We start from the raw sequence: 17,863 nt of genomic DNA, 5'->3' as shown, positions 1-17,863 counted from the left end.
GGCAGGGAGGAGCGCCTCAATTCCCCGGCTTCAAGCCGTGGAAGAGGTCGCCCCTCAAGCGCCCCCGGCTTGGAGCCCCACACTGAGGCTCACCTGGGGGTGCCACTTGAGGTGACACCCCTCCAGCACCCCTGGAGCGCGGAATGCCTCCCCCGTTCAGGAGAGAGCCTCCGCCATCGCTGAAGCCATAGACCGGAAGTCCTGAAAAGCCCTGCTCTTAAGTGGATGCCACACTGCGCACAAAACAGATGGGACCCAGAAGAAGGCCTCACTGGCACATGAGAGAGAGAGAGACAGAAACAGAGAGAGACCAGAGAGAGATCACATGAGAGAAGATGTTCTCCAAGGTATGTTGAACCAAGACCATTTAGGACTTTGAAAACCAGCATCTTAAACTGAATGTGGAAAAGTAATGGTGAATTATGCAGTTGCCGTGAAGTAGGTGTCACATAGTTCTGCCACCTTGTGTCAGCCTAAAGGGCGGGCAGGAGCATTTCAAACTAACTGAGTTTTCCAGACAGTGCGCAAGTGCAGCCCCACCCTAGGAAAAGAAAATTGTTTCCAAAAGTTGCATGCATTGCATACAAACTTTATTTATTTATTAACCTCAGCCATACCTCAACCACATCGGATCCATAATGAAGACCTCAGCATAGATGTGCTCTTGTGTATTAACTAACCAAACAATGAAATGAAAACCAATCTGCAATAAGATCACAGTTATACTGTAATGTATTCAAAGCTGTCTTGAATGCAGGATCTGTTGTGAATCATCTCATAAGGAAGCAATGTTAAGCTTCATCCTGGGCTAGGATCCAAATACAGCCAATGACATCGCTAGCCCAGGAACAGTGTATCCAATCACTTCAAGCTAGTCCCCGAGCGGGAACGATCGTGATTGGCTCTTATGCACTCAATTGTATTGGTTGTTATGTGTGTGATAGGCGTGGCTATATTAGCCGGGAAATGTTTAAAAGCAGGACAGCTGCAATGTAAAAGCTGTTCTGGCTATCAGATGTTGATCCGTGTTGGAGAAGTGTTCAAGTTGAAGAATAAAGATGTGTTCTTGCTGAAATCACTCTCCGACTATTTGTTAAGCTCACGACTTAACAAATACACAAAGTGAATTTTAATATTTGGGCATTTTTATTATTCTGCCACGCGTCAGACGGTGAAGTGACATCAGACATCACTGTTGGGCTCGAGCCCAGTGGACCCCCGAGGCTCTGGCAGAGTGGCTGCAGCCTGGCTCTGCTTGCTCCCCATTACCAGTGGCCCACTAGAGCGGCCGCTTACTGGAAAATCCCCCTGCAAGTTAAATGTCCGGTCCACCTCTGAAGTTTGCAGAGGTCAAAGGAACGGGTAATACTTGCATATAACTGACACAGAAGTTCTTCCTCTGCTCTTAGTCAGAGTCTGGGGGGGGACGGGGGGGGATTCTCCATCAACTGGCCCACAGCCGCTTCCTGCCCAAGTTGCTGGGGGAGAGGGATCAGATGAATACAATATAAAATCAAAATAGGATTAATAATGCATATAACAAAAACAAGTCGCACTTTTTTTAAAAAATCAAAGTGAGCCAAAAACTGTTTCTGTGACCATCTTTAAGCCCTTTGCACCAGCTTTATTGTGGCCACATATCAGGGGGGACTGAGTTATCTGACAACATGCCTTTCCATCCGCTCCTTGATATACAGAGAACAGAATACAGGTGTTGGGTCATCTCTGGTTCTATAAAGAACATCAACAACAAAGTTTCAGGAGAAGCAGAAGCAAGAAGTTTCTCTGTACCTCACTGAGTTTCCGATGCAGGCTTTGAAATTCACTGAGCTTCCGGTGGACCATCCATTCTTTAGCTTCAGTGTGGCCAATCTCTTGTAAACCCACCACAACATAATAACTGGGCACTTGTTCACCATTTTCTTCTAGGACCTAAGAAGAGAGGGACTATTGTACATTATGTTAAAAATGGAGTCTTCCTTTTTTTTAAATCACTTCTAGAACAAGAAAAAGCCATACCTCACTAGTGTTTATGGAGGCTTTCCACATGCCAAAATTTTCACACCACCAATCTGTTCTTTCAATGTGTAACCGAAGGTCACTGTGTTCTCTCTCCATCAATGTGATTTCATCCTTCAGCTTAGAAACAATCTGCCAAGGCAAAAAGCAGCCATTATGCCAGGACATTTAAAAAAATCTATAACAAGTACTCCAGCTGGTCACTCTGGCACATGCCCTGGGAGGAAAAAAAAAAGATGAAAATATAGAGAGAGGTATGAAGAAGAAATTTAGTGTAGGCTTTCAGAACTTTTCCATCTAAAGCGTCTGATTTGGTTTGGCAGTCACATAATTGCTTAAAAGGTCAACTATAATTTAGAAATGAAAACATAGATCTTGAAATATAATGACAGAAGAACAATTTAATGTAATTTCATGAAAGAAGGGGTGGAGAGATCACTGTCCAAATGTTTGTGAAGGATGCTGTGAACTTTTAACATGGAGAATGATTGGAAGCATTTTCTAGCAATAATTGTGTTAGCATTTTAAGCAACTGAAAAACCAAGACTGGATGGCCACTCAAGTGTGAAGAATGAAAGGAAGCTCGCCCTGCTATCCAATCTGCATGGAGAGCTATATTGCCATGGCATACATATGGATTATCAGAACACTGTGCTTTGGGGAACTCAAGAACAACGGTCATTTCCACACAACATTTTAAAACTGATACATACAAAACATTTCACATATGCCCAGGGCCGGCCCCAGCTTATTTTGCACCCTAGGCGGGGATCCCTTCTGGCGCCCCCCTCCCCATGCGCCCACCAATTTTCAAAAATGAATGCATTTTAGGAAGAATTAAAAACACAAATAATCAAGAAACTCCCAGAGTACGGGCCAGGTGCAGTCTGGCGCCCTAAGGGCTGGCCCGCTCTAGGCGATCGCCTAGTTCGCCTAGTGAGTGAGCTGGCCCTGCATATGCCTACAAAAGTGTAATTTGGGCAGACAGTAAATGTTCATCTTCAGATGGTTGCATCACACAAATAACATTATCCAGAGAAGCCAGGATTAGCCACAACTCTCCTGATGAACTGTGAAAAAAATGCTTCTGCAATCCTGTAACGTGTAGAATGAACCCAAACTACATTTAAGGGTCTAGAGGACACTTAAGCTGATGGAGCTCGACTCAGGCCACACAGAATGCTGCAGGAAGCAGCAAGAGCAAAAACAAAATGCAGGAAGAATATGCATAATTAATGACCAAAGAAGTGACTACCAATTGAGTTTTTTGGTCACATACTCTCACAAAAGGCATCAGCTATTAGTATACCCACAGTAACGACTCAATACCCATTTACATACCACTTTGAAATGCTGCAGGTGCCAACTTGATTTGTGACAAGAACTGATCTAGAAGGTGCATGCACCGAAATGCAAGTCTGACTATTATTCATGCATAATTTTTTTCCTTTTATGTTCCCATGTTCCAATTCTTCATTCTATTCTTTGTGTTCATTGGTTTCAAAAAGTAAATATATTTTCAGCTATAATTCTTCGGGGGGTTCCCAGCTGGTTAATATCCATCTCCCCAGGGATCCTTCCCAACCAAGTAGGATAGGAAAAAAGAGTCCCATCTTGAAGGCAACTAAAAATATAACTTGCAGAGTGGGTAAAGGAAGATGTGACGATATGGGTGTGTAAGTGAGTTTTTCTTCCTTTCATAGAATCATAGAGTTGGAAGGGACCTCCAGGTCACCTAGTCCAACGTTCTGCACAAGGCAGGAAATTCACAAATACCTCCCCCTCCACACCCGCAGTGACCGCTGTTCCACACCCAGAAGATGATAAAAAACCTCCAGGATCCCTGGCCAAACCAGCCTGGAGAAAAATTGCTTCCTGACCCCAAATTGGCAATCAGCATTTCCTTGGGCATGTAAGGAAGGGCCACAAGAACTAAGCATTGAGGCAACCCTTCCTGCCCTCCCTCTCATGAGCTGCCTAAGTTCACAGAATCAGCACTGTTTTCAGATGGCCATCTAGCCTCTGTTTGAAAACTTCTAAAGAAGGAGAGCCCACCACCTCCCGAGGAAGCCTGTTCCACTGAGGAACCGCTCTAACTTTCAGGAAGTTCTTCCTAATGTTTAGCCTTGGTTTAATTTCAACCCATTGGTTCTGGTCTGACTTTCTGGGGCAACAGAAAACAACTCCATACCATCCTCTATATGACAGCCCTTCAAGTACTTGAAGATGGTTATCATATCACCTCTCAGTCATCTCCTCTCCAGGCTAAACATACCCAGCTCCTTCAACCTTTCTTCAGAGGACTTGGTCTCTAGACCCCTCACCATCTTCGTTGCTCTCTTCTGGACATGTTCCAGCTTGTCTATATCCTTTGGTGCTCAAAACTGAACACAATACTCTAGGTGAGGTCTAACCAGAGCAGAGTAAGGTGGTATCATTCGTGTGATCTGGACGTATACTTCTGTTGATACAGCCCAAAATTACATTTGCCTTTTTAGCAGCCGCATCACACTCCTCATGTTCAGTGTGTGGTCTACTAAGACCCCTAGATCCTTTTCTCAGGATCAGAAGGAAAGGAGGAGCTTATTTTGAAACAAAACCAGAGTGTGCATGGCTGAGGGGAGTTAAACCCTGTTTCTTCCCCACCTCACCCTCTGTGCTCAGTCCACTTCAGCATTTTTCTCCTGGCCCCAATACTAATACCATCATCGACAGCCTGTGCTCCGCCGATATGACCCAGACTGAGGTATTAGCCGACTATACCCATATTACATTGACGCTACTAATGCCTCGCCATCGCTATATGATCTGCACTAGCACTATGTAGTGTTTTATATTTATATTCTATTTTATTTCCTTGTTTTATCTATCTAATTAAGTTTTATGTAAGCCGCCCTAAGCCTGCTTTGGAAGGTAGGGCAGAATATAAATTAGATAGACAGACAGACAGAATCGGCATCAGAGCCTGTCCAGGAGAAATATGTTTCAGATGTCAGAATAACAGGGTTCAGCCCTCATCACCCATGCACACTAGCATTAGTTAAAATATCCTCACCAGCCCCACTATCTTTTCCCCCATTCTGGGGCTAACAGCAGCTGGGGAGAGGGCTGGACGATTCAGTTATCAGGGAAAAGGCACAGCTGCATAAAATCAAAGGCACTGAGGGATCTCAGATCTTGATATCAGAGATGCTGTCTCTCATATAAAAAGAGGATCTGATCCTTCTCATTACCAAGCTCTTGCGTCTTGCCTTGTGTTTTTTTCTGCTGGGGAAATAGACTAAGCCATAGCTTATGGCTCCTTCAGTCTGCAAAGCAGATGTAGTGTAGTTGCACCTTTGCTTCTACCCCACCCTCCTAGGGAGAGTGTAAGTGGTCAGGGCCTGCGCTTTGGGGACACTGTTACTAATGTTAAAGTCATAATGCCCTAAGAAGAAAAAAGTGTGCAGCCACTTCTCTATGCATGCCCTCTCCAACCAGAAATGTACAACTAGGGTTGGACTTCACCCCAGATGTTTTGCAAGGGTTGGGATGGTTACAATTTCATCTGATCTAGTAACTTTCCATTTCTGGAAATAACCTAGAAACGTAATACTGTGCTTTCTTTACAAGGGACCTTTGAAATAATGAAACCAGTAACAACCTTTTATATGGATAGTCATCAGCTGGGGAAAACAGAAGTTTACAATCCTTTTTGGCAGGGACAAAAGAGAAGTTCCCACAGCCAGATTTGCTACGAGGGGCCAACTCTCAAATCCCTGTACTCTTTTGGCTTGGAGTTCTCTTCTCCCCTTTTCATGAATGGAAATGGGATACATACAGGCCAAGGAAAGGCAGCATCATACATTCATCCACAGTCTAAGGCATTATACAGGGCAGCTCTGCAAGCTAAACCTTTTTTGCTCATACCAGATTTTCAGGGATATCAAGAGGAAATACTACCCAAGAATGAGTAACAGCATTTGTAAAACAATCTGGAGGCAAATGAGTACAATGGGCAGAAATGACACTCCCCAGTTTTACTTTAGCAGTACGAGCTCTCTTGAGCAGAGAGACATGGCAGCTGTACAACCCGATCTCGTAATGGAAGTGGTATAAACAATAATAAAGCCACCTACCTTTCTGTCAGGTTTCGGTGAACTGCAGAGGGAATATAGAGCTTGTCTTTTATATTCAAGTTTGTCGTTTAATTGGCGTAGCTTATTCATAGCATAACTTGCCTGCTCATTAATTCCTGAGCTGCCTTCATCAAGAACGTCATCACAAATTTGACTCTAGAATGGGTGGATTGATTAGTAAGTGTTACATAGCATTCTTGTGTCTAAAACAGTTACTAGGATTGCCTGGTTTGTTAACACACGGTATAAATAAAGATAAAGATCAGCTCAAATAAACCAGCTTAATGAACACTGTTACAATAGTTTTCCATAGATATCCTATGACCACAAAATATACTCTCTGGCAGTCCAATCCCAAACAGAGCTGCATCCTTTGAGGCCCATGGGTTGAGCAGGGCACAGCTTTGCTTAGGATAGCACTGTAGGTGCCCCAGAACTGAAATTTTCATATCATTAGTATAATCTATGTTTGTTTAATCAAAACGACACAAAACTATTGAACGGCTCTACTAATGCCTTTTTGCTCAAGCTACTCACTTACACAGAGACAAGCTTCCCTTGCTTCTTACTGTGTAATAAAACTATTCCACTGCACATACTAGGAAAGATAAATTGTGGTGGGCCTACCATTCCCAGAATATTTTGGACCTATGTAATTCCATACTCCCCCCCCCAAAAAAGCAAGTAAATCCCTAATGAGATAAGATCCAATATTTAATACTTAACAAGACATATTACAAAAGAACAAGTTTAAGAAAATGTGGTTATTCATTGACTAAGCAGGAAGAGCCTTTTCTAGGACAATCTGTTCTATCACCACATCACATAACATGTTTTTTCTTGAATTTTCTATTTAGCTGCTAAACATGAAAGTTCTTGAGAGTCTGAACAAGTGTTACCTAAAATTTAGCACAGTATAATGAAATTTGTGCAGTCTGATTTGCCCTATAAAGGTACAGCTTCAAGAAAATTACCTGGCTCCCACTTAATTTATGCTAATGGGAAGAGGGCTACAAATGCAGAAATGACTTCCAAAATATCTTCAGATTATTGAAGCATATCACCAAAGGCATGGCTTGGTTAGGACTTGGATGGGTCACTGTGCAGAGGCAGGCAATGGCACCTCTACGTTGTCGAAGCCTGGAAAATCTACAACAACCAATGGGCACCCCTGTTGGTCTCTGGCCTTGAAAACCTGACGGGGTCACCGTAAATTGGCTGTGACTTGATGGCACGGTGTAGAGCACTGCAGAATTTTATTTGAAAAGTTTTTTGTAACAATTCCATCTATAAATTTTGCCATTGGACTTGCTATGTGTATAACAGGAGATATCTTCACTGTCCACTTCATGTATCAATTGCAAGCAAAAGCATCAGTTCAGTTCAGTTCATGTTAATTTTACATTGATAAATTGAGACCGGGGGGGGTGGTACTGTTAATGATATGTCTTTCTACAGCACATGCAAACAAAAATGAACACACCGGGATTATGAAACACCCCTCTTCTCTTCCAGTTTTTTACCAGAGTACTGAAAAATAGATGTGCATTTCTGACATAGGTTTGTAATTGAAACAGTTTTCTTTCTTTAGCTCCGTACTCTTTACAAACTAGTATAAGAGCTAGAGCAAAACTAGAAACGTCACTGAATTCTTACTTCCAGTGTTCGGAAACACACACTTCAGCAGCTTATAATACTCGCTTTCAATTATGAAGGTGAGCGCTCCTCCTGCAAATTCTCCTCTGGTGCAGATCAAGTCCCTAGAGAAGAACTCCCTTTTCTTCTTCACCTCCCAGCTGTCGTTATGCTGCAGCTGCTGGGCCTGGGGTGTGTGTGTGTGTTTGTGGCAGCCATATGGCCAACTACCCAGTCAGTAGCAAGGCAAAGAAGAGAGATTCTCTGTCTCTGTCCCTCCAAGCCTTCCCCTCCTTTCCCGAAGCCTTGGATGATGTTCTGGCAGTGTCTAAGATACCACACTCAGAAGGGAAGTCTTGTGCCCAAGACGCCTGACAATAAGATGCTAGGCTTCGTGAGGACTACACTTACTAAGGTGTATAGAGGCGCCAGGAGAAGGAAGAAGAGGCACCCCCCCACCTGCCAACAGCCTGCCCAGCTACTGCCTCAGGTCTGGCCCATAGATACTCAGTACCTGCTGTTTGGGGCCAGTGGGGAAATTTAGGGAGGAGGAAGGGAGGCTTCAGATTCCAAACTCAGAATTAAGCTGGAAAAAACAGAACACGTTGCTGGGGTTTATTTTTTTGGGGGGTAGGAGTTGGCAAATACCATGATTTCCCCAAGATCAACTGCAAAATGAGCTGGGGGTGGGGTCAGAGAGAGGGGCATCACCCATCTCAGAACTTATAGGCTTGATAGTATGAAAAAACACGGATGAGCTCTCATTCCAAAGAAAGCAGCCCACCTGTAGCCATAACTCACCACTTCATCTTTATCATCAGATGTTATCTGGATAGCAATCCTCTCCTCTTCTTTCTTGATCAACCTCTCATATAAATCACTGACAATGAATGAGGGGTAATACCTGTCCTTTAGTGTTTCATAGACATCAGTCTGAATTTTGTAAAACACTTCGATGCCCTTGTTACCCACAAGGCTCTGCTGTATCTCTTTGTAAAGTGACTTTTCCACAGGAATTTCCCTGCTTTCTACGAAGAAATCTTGATAGATTTGACTCACAAGCTGAGGTATTTCTGCCTAAAAAGCAAGAGAAGAAAAAAAAAAGTGGTGGGGAAATCCTGCTTATTCAACAACACTGCAACTAAACATTTTTTGTTCACACAGATCCTAGATAGAAATGTAGGTTAGTTTATCACACTTCTCTGAAGAAAAGAAAAAGCCAATAGTTGAAAGCAGGATGTGCCAGTGAACCAAAACCAAAAGGGACTTTAGCTATGCAAAATTACTACAGCACAAATAATCCAGCCATATTTAAATATTTTTCATTGCGAATTACCAGGTCTGCTTGAAACATTAAAAAAAATCAATATGGACCACTCTATGTCATTATTGCTTTGGAATGGTCAGACACCCATCAACGTGTGTCGTGTGCACACTGTAGACTGCCTAGAAAGGGAGAGAATCTGAATCTCAACCCAGGATAAAGAGCACTCCACACACAGCACATAATTCAGACTTTTCTCAAGGGATTTATTTCTTTTTTTAGCATTAAGATGAACCAAGAAGCCTCTGCCTAAAACATATCTTAAGAGTAAATTGGATAGACTTGGTGAGATACATACTAGCACTTTACTTTAAAAGCTAAGCCTTAAATGACTGGCTACATAGTAAGAAGCTACAACAACAATTTCCAATGATAAGTTATCTTCCAAGCAAAGCCTTAAACATTCATAAAAATGTAGACTTGCTTATTTTCAAAGCCACGTGTTACATTTCCCCCCACTTCAACCAGATACCAGGCTTGCTTTTGGCCTCTATGTATAATTAGGAAGAATCCCCCCCCATCCTAAATATTTGGTATTCTTCTGTTAAATACACTTTTAAATCATTTTTGTTAATTTTCTGTTTAATATAAGTCTCCACATTTTACCTACTCTGCATAAGATTCAAATGTTTCTTTTTCCTATCCTGATGCACCCTCTTTAATCCCCACTGTAGGTTTTGCACTCTACTTTCTTCCCCAGCAAATTTCTCCTGTTGACTCCTGACATCCACAGAACAACAAAGCATAGCTTGAACAGAGAGCTTTATTGTTCAAGACTTGTTGAGGTAGAACCCCAGTCTGAATATTTCACTGTAAAATATTTCACTGTGTCTGTTAAGAGAGGGATATCGATTTGGCTTCACCATAAAATGAACTCTTATGCCTCAGACGACTTGGAAAAGTATCAATGATTCAGAAGATCTATTTTACCACCACTTACATTTTCAACGTCTTATATTGCTCTGCTCCTTTGGTCGAAGGGGGAATTGATTTTGAAATCTGGTTTTGTCCTTTTCATGCTGTGGCAACAGAACTGACTAAAACTGCTAGTAGACATTTTATATACTACACCCAAGCCAACTTGGGAGATGCATGAAAAAAGATATAAATAATCACCAGTGATTTACTAATCCTACACAATATGGATTACGAATAACAAGGCTTTTATCATTTTGGTGTACTCATACCTTATTAGCATTTTTCAAGTATTCTATAGATTCCCAGAGGCTGATCAGAGCCCTCTTATCCATTCTTTCCATATAAATTCGAAAGTGCTCTCTATAGGATGGATTACACAAAATATCCTCAAATTGAAGAATCTGGGAAGAAAAAAGAACTATTATTATTATGTTGTTTGATGCTATTAAAACATTTATACCCCACCTTCCCTTGTGGTTCAAGGAGGCTTATAATAATAGTAAACACATATTTTCAGTTAAAATCAGAATAAAATAACAACTTCCAAATCGCTCCCTCCCTGCCATTCAACCCCTCCTCAAAAGCAAGCAAGCCTTGCAGCACTTCCTGAAGAGGTCTACAAACTACAAATCTTGTTAAACCTTGTTGAATTAGCAGGCAGCCTTGTTGACAAGTGGATCAAAAAGGGGTCAATCAACATAGATGTAATTCAAGATTCTGGATACAAGTTAATTTATTTATAATATTTTTAGGTCACCTCTCTAGAGACCTGTCCAAGATGGCTACCCAGGTTGGAAATTCCCCACATTTGTGGCAACCCTGGTCAGCAGTTAAGAAGGTATTGCATCTGGAAAGTAGGAAACAAATATACTACCACACTGCTCTCCGAATAGGGGCCAAAGATAGGAAATCAGATGGCCCCTCTGGCTTAGCAGTTATAAGATTTGAGCAGACACACAGAAAGCCAAAGGCAACCCTGTTGCAGAAGCAGGCTCATTTAACTGTAACACATACACAGCCCTCTCCTTAGGACTAGGCTTGAGGAACCTTTTCCCTTGTTTCAGAAGTGATAGTTGCACAATGCTGATTGACCAGCTGTTTGGGTCAATCAAAAAGTACAAAAAAAAATATTCTGAATGTTCAGTACAAAAATCCCACCACCAAAACAGCTAACTTTAAAATAGTATTAAAAGATTATGAAAAACTATTTAAAATATGTAGACCCGACCATTCCACTGCAGCCCGAGGCACCTCACAATTCTAAACTAAAAACCACTCATAACAGCACTCCGGCCCCAAAGAAAACGCCTGTAGCTCAAACCCCGTTTAAAAGTCTTTGCAAATAAAACAGCCTTTCAGTGCCTAGTGCTTTCCTCAAGACCCTGTTCTACAAAGTGGAAGCCATTACTGAAAAGTAACAGGGTCTGGAAAATGACAGACAAGCAGCCTGAAGTTAAGTGTGTATTGGGGGGGGGGGGGGGGGGACCAGTTTGGGGGGGGGGGGAGAGGACCTTTGATGCTGCTTCATTATTGCCTGCTACGCTCTCAGTTGCCGCTTCCATGCCTCCCTCTTATTGCTTTAACAGCCACCTTCCTAGTAATAGTAACATCATGTAACCAACCACATTCCACTACATCTTGATGCCACTGTTAGTAGGAAAAAGGCATATCTCTACACTCACAACAATGACAAGCGTTGTAGGTGCTTGGTGCTGCGGACACTGCACTCCAGAGGACTGCCGGCACCATTACCACCTTAATGCTAGATACACGGAGGCAGGGGTCATTTCCTGCAGGAGCGCACAGGAGCAGAGCTCCGGCAGTAAAGAGCCCGGGGGCGGGCACATGCAACAAGCCCCACCCCCTGCTCCCAGCAGCCCTCAGTCAGAGCAAGAAGCAGCCAGGTAAGCTGCAGAGCCCCCCCCCAGCCCCCTGGTCCACAACAGTCCAGTGGCACATTTAAGACCAAGTTTTATTCAGGCACAAGCTCTCCCTCCTCTGCGAGGACAGATCTGCACGATCCCCCCCTCCCCCCAATAGCTAGCAATCTAAAATAGTCCAGTGGAGCCTGAGCGGTGGGTGTTGCCTTCTGACACACTTCCAGTGATGTCAGGGTGTGTGGCATATGCAAATAAGTTATGCTAATGAGTTATGCTAATGAGCTCCTGAACCTCTTTTTCTACGAAATGACCCCAGCACGGAGGATACTGATGGGAGAGGTATCACTGTGTTGGGGTGCTCCTACCATGCAAACCTTTTCATCTCATTCCTCTCCCAATCACTAGGGCAGAAACTTTCAGCAGAAAGTGTTTATGAAACAGACCTCCCTGTGTCAGTTCTCTTTTAGAAGATAAATATCAGCTCCAGCCCTTGGACATACATGAACACATGAAGATGCCTTACTGGCAGGGGCCCTCTGGGGTCTCAGCTGCAGGTTTTTACATCACCTACAACCTATGCCTTTTAACTAGATGCTGGGGACTGAACTGGGGACCTTCTGCAGGCCAAGCAGATACTTTAGCACTGAGCCACAGCCCCCTGCCCTGCTAGATTACTGGAACTATTGAAAAATGCCTGAACAAGCTTGAGGAATGCCTGAACCTGAAAGATAGAGGGGGCGGAATACAAAGCGACGGGTTTAGCTGTAGCACAGTTCCTTGCCCTTCCTGTCATCACTACAACCCGGCCCTTCTGCCTCTTGGTTCTCCCCCCCCCCCCACACACTTATCTTTCTTTAAAATCTCAACACTTTAACAACATCGCTTCTAGCAAGCCAACTAAGCAGTATGCTAATAGATACCAACTTGCCAACAGCTTGGTTTTATCTCTTTATCAAGAGACATACAAGGGGGGGAGGGGAGTGTTTTCCAATCACTGTTGCTGCTAACCACCTTAAACAAAACTAAACATGTTTCCTATCCATTTCATCCTCTATTTAAAATAGCTTAATCCCTCTAATCCTAATTAGATGTTCCTAAATCCCAAAAGGAAAAAGTCAAAGCCAAGGGCATATGAATAATATGTGAGAAAAACTAGTCAGAAATATGAACTCACTGGAATACAGCCTGCTCTCACTGGACTTTTATTGAATGACTGGTGAACAAGAGCGCTATCCCATTGATAATTCTCACAGTCTTTCTTGTCCAAACAAAATCTATTAAGCAAAGCAATTATTAGTCAATAATCACCATGATTAAAGGCAACTTTTTTTTTTTGTCAGGATTGCAAGTACAAGTTTTTTGCAAGACTAGTGCATTCCAAGTGAGTGTTGAGAGCGGTGGTCAATAAATGCAATTCCCAAAAAGACATGCAAGCAAATTGGCCTTTGAGTGTCTTTTGCATAATACTGTGAATATTTTCAAGTTGTGTTCAAACTGGAAGGTTTCTAATTTTCACTACGTTCAACGTCCTGCATTGAACTGAAAGCAGACAGCTATATCGGGACACCATCAAGCACCCTGCCACTTGAATGTCTATTAACTAATGACCAGTGAGCAGATCTAATTTTAAAGCTTGTTAGTGGCTACGGTGTCCCTTTAAGCTTCAGGCAGCTTCTAACTCAGGGTCAAGAAGTCAAGAGATGCCTTGAGCTCTGCCACGTCTCACAAGAAATTGGGAGAATCTTTTGATAGTGGCCTGCTCTGTTTCCCAATTCTATGCAAGTTATTCTGAACCAAAACGTATACGTACAGAATAGCAGCAAGTAAAATCTTATTGAAAAGGTAAAGGTTCCCTTGCTTGAAAGCCAGTCAAATCCGACTCTAGGGTTGCGGTGCTCATCTCCGTTTCAAAGCTGAAGAGCCAGCGCTGTCCGAAGACGTTTCCGTGGCCATGTGGCTGGCATGACTAAACACCAAGGCGCACGGCATGCTGTTACCTTCCCACCGAAGTGGTACCTATTTATCTACTTGCAATGTCTTGCTTTCGAACTGCTAGGTTGGCAGGAGCTGGAACTAGAGATGGGAGCTCACTCCGTCTTGCGGCACCCGGGTCTCAAACTGCTGAACTACCGACCTTCCACAGCCTGCAGTTCAGCATCTTAACCACTTGAGCCACCACAGCTTATACTTTGAAGCAATTCTTATTGTATTCACTTGGGATCTATTCCCAAATAAAGATGCAAGATGCTACTCAATGCTATTCATAAGACTGTCCCATGATAGACACTGCTACTCAAGCAGTCTGTCAAGGAAGCATTGTGGAAGATCTAATACGAACAGGTCTTCTGTTATTTGGACCACTGTGTTACGGCATGTCCCCGCTTCTCAGGCGTATTCAACCAGTGCCAATTCTAACATGGTCTCCCATTATTATTTCACATACAGGAACCTATTCTTTATTGGGTGCGTGTGAGAAAGAGATGATGCAGAATTCTAAATAATAATACAACGGTGACAGTAAGTAAGCATATAGGGAATTGTGTCCTTGTAAGTCCCTCAATATTTTACATATTGCAGTGCTTTGTGTGCCTTGTATAATGCATATCTGCAGTTACAGCAGAAACCATCTGGTGAAAGGCATGAGAACAGGGAGAAGGGAAGCCAGTTCAGCCCTGGACTAGTAAAGATTAAAACCTTCTGGGAAAACATCTTTTTTAAAAGAGTTCCTTGATATCTCCAGAAATTAAGAAAGGAAAAGGATTCCCTTAAAGCAAATCTCACTAGAAATTTCTCTAGATTATCTGTAGATTCTCTAGACATAACGCTGTATCACAGAACCTCCCTACATATCTACAGAAGCCAATGGAAGGCAAATGTACAAAAGCAATCAATATTGCATAACACATACACACTTCTTGTAACCATAAAGCAAAGGCACTGGGCCAGTGGATTGCCTGTAAGCATCCAGCGCTCTAACATCATTGAAGCTAAATGGATACTTAGATGGTCTTGGCAACAGAGAAGAAGGAGAGAGGAGAATGCTGTAAGATGCTTTGGGTCTTCATTAGGGAGAAAGATGGGATATCCATGAAGTAAATAACTACATAGACGATAACAGCTGCCTTGAAATCTGAGGAAGAAGCATATATGGGTGTGGGTGGGTGTTTTATAAAAGTGAAATCATTATTTTAGGTTACAACCTCCCCCCAGCTATTCTGTGACAACAATTCATTAATCTGTGTCAGAGCTCTTTTTGTAGAAAAAGCCCAGCAGGAGGAGATATTTTACCACTGACCGTGACCCGTACATAGCCCTCCTCAGCAGAGCTCAGGGCCAAACTAGTCCTCCACGCCCCTGGTGGTTGCCAACTCTGAGTTGGGCAATTGCTGGAGTTCTGGGGGAAGACCCTGGGGAGGGCCTGCATTTGGGGAAGGGAGGGGCCTCAACAGGGGGTATAATACCCTATTACAGGCCCTTCCAGTCCACATTTGGACTGGTTTCCCCCAGTTGCTAATGAGCCGGATAAGAGCCCTGGATGGGCAGGGTCTGGCCCCTGGGCCCTATGTCTGACATGTCTGCATAAATAAAAAAAATGAGCACCTGTGCTGCTAACAACAGTGTTTTCTCCCAGCACAAGGAGTCTTCCGCTGATAATAAAGGCTCTTCCAACACCTCCTGGCATCAACAGAAGGCTCCTTCTGCCAGCAGAAAGCACCACTGTGAGCAGAACGAACCCAAGTGCGTTCCTGCCCCAAAATAGCCCTAATCTATGTCTACCCTTATTTTTGAACAATATTCAAGGTGGCTTATATGACAGTGAAGCATTACAGTAATTCAATAAGACTGATTTTTTTTAAAAAACCCCACAACATTATACTGCCGACTAAAGTAACTCAAGCAACAGAAGAAAGTGGAACCGAAAAACCTTCAGCGCATTATCACTGCACCCACTCTCTAACTGTGAACTGCTGGACTTGGACAGCAACTGATTGAGCCATTGTTTACTTTGGTTGACAGGACACGATGTATGGGGGGGGAATGAGTAATTTCTAACATACTTTCCTAAATGAAATTACAAGTTGATATCTTAAGAGGGTACTGAGTGATTTCATAATCCTCTCTTTACCCCCAAGATATAATGCCGAGCTCCCCAATTTGTTCAAAGTCACCATCAATTACACTAGACAATTAAACAAGCACTTGAAGTGAAATTCAGTATTTGTAATAGCAAATGTATTTCATAATGTCAACACAGGAAACAACTCCCCCTCCCAAATAAACAAAAAACCCTGAACTACTCCAAACACTGAGGGAGCCACTTGAGGACAGGCCTAGCAATTTAAGAGCTAACTCGTAAATTTTTTTGACCTAGCTCATATAAAAACATGAAAGCCCTTCTGTTTCAATATGTCACTCCACGATAAAGATCACTACACTGTCATAGATTTCTGGTCACTTCTCTGAATTGTGAAAGTGTGTTTTTCTTAGTAAGTGCTGAATTTTTCATAAAAGCAATGAATAAATATTACGAATTCCAAGTACCTTATATCATTTTGGTCAACACATATTCCCTGTTCCAGAATTTTTTTAAAAAATGGTTACACCTCAAGGCCCAGAAATTATGCACCAGTGAGGTTTCCTCTTAGGCTGTTCTATGTAGAAGGCGGGAAAACTTTTAGCACACTTTCCCCACAACTACCAACTGCATATTTTTAACCACGTGGATGTTTGTATGAACAAAATTTGTCAGTTTTCTAAGAGAATTCAAAAGAATCAACAATACTAAAAACCAACAGACAAAATAGCTACTGCAAAGCATAATGTGAACTTTGTTGTTTTGCTACAGTTTTTAATCTTTGTGATAGAATCATTACAAATCACCTTGGGCAACTTGTTCTGGAGCAATGACAATACAAATAGCCTAAACAAAGACGAAAAAAGCACACTGGGAACAAAGTTCCCTCTAAGCAGTGGAGTCTTGTGAGCAAAAATTATACTTTGTGAGCTACTGGCATTAAAGTTGTGAGCGAGCCATTTGGTTACTGCATAAATTAGTTTGCTCTGGAGCCATCCTTCCTGAGCTAAGACAAAAATGTGGGAGCCGGAGGCTAAAAAACTGTGAGCTAGCTCACACTAACTCAGCTTAGAGGGAACACTGAAATTTGGGAACTTCTTGCTTTCTTCCTATTATTGATCTTTGCTGCATCACACTCTTCCTCCAATGTGTTCAGGGGAAAGAAAATGGGGAAACTAGGAAAGTCACATTGTATGACCCTTTGGTAAGATGGGAGCCAGTGCAGCAACACTCCTTCCCATAGCAATCAACAAAGTGTAACGTCACATCTGTTCACAGGCCATGCCATTAGCTCTTTCCCAGATCCTCTCCTGGAAACTAAAGCAATGCCTCTTGAAAAGCAGCTGAGGCCTAAGGGTTACTGGGGATCCTTCTCAAAAGCCGTGTTCTCAGTGCCCCTGGCTTTCAGAGCAGAGACGGGGCTTTTGCAGCAGTGGCCCTTGCCTGTGGAACGCCCTTCTCTTCTACATGACTTTCACTTAGGTGCCAGACCAAAGCACGTCTTTCTACCCAGGTTTTTAATTAAGAGGTGACCTTTTAACATCATTGCTATAACTGTCTGCTTTTAGACTGGGTAGTGCAAGAAACAGCATATTCAGCTGTTCAATGTTTTTATGCTCAAGCTGGGTTGTAATTATCAATTCTGGTGGTGTTTTACATTTTTATCATGTTTTATTTTGGACACTGTCGCAGGCAGGTTCCCTGGAGAGGCAGCATAGAAATCTTCTAAATAAATAAATATTACTGAGGGGAAAGAAAAAAAAAGGAGTACAATGCTGTTAATAATATTAAAAAATACCCTTAGAGGTACAGGGTCAGTATTGTGGTAATGTGCATATAGCAAGAGAGATCTTGAGATATCCCCCCTCCCCCATTTGTTATATACACACAGCTT

General features: G+C 42.6%; 1 protein-coding gene across 1 annotated transcript in view; it reads right to left on the bottom strand.

The window, feature by feature from the left end:
* The window catches only part of SNX25 (sorting nexin 25), a 79,656-nt gene that overhangs the window by 13,613 nt on the left and 48,180 nt on the right, over positions 1 to 17,863 (bottom strand). The window contains exons 8-12 of the mRNA XM_015418701.1: positions 10,284 to 10,415; positions 8,574 to 8,849; positions 6,138 to 6,293; positions 2,020 to 2,151; positions 1,792 to 1,932 (exon numbers count right to left, since the gene is read on the bottom strand). Coding sequence (XP_015274187.1) covers positions 1,792 to 1,932; positions 2,020 to 2,151; positions 6,138 to 6,293; positions 8,574 to 8,849; positions 10,284 to 10,415 — 837 coding nt within the window. The remainder of the gene's footprint in view (positions 1 to 1,791; positions 1,933 to 2,019; positions 2,152 to 6,137; positions 6,294 to 8,573; positions 8,850 to 10,283; positions 10,416 to 17,863) is intronic.

The sequence above is a fragment of the Gekko japonicus genome, unplaced genomic scaffold, assembly GCF_001447785.1.
Source record: "Gekko japonicus isolate JY-2015 unplaced genomic scaffold, Gekko_japonicus_V1.1 scaffold663, whole genome shotgun sequence".
In the NCBI taxonomy this organism is placed as follows: Eukaryota; Metazoa; Chordata; class Lepidosauria; order Squamata; family Gekkonidae; genus Gekko; species Gekko japonicus.
This window is presented reverse-complemented; position numbering and strand designations above follow the sequence as displayed.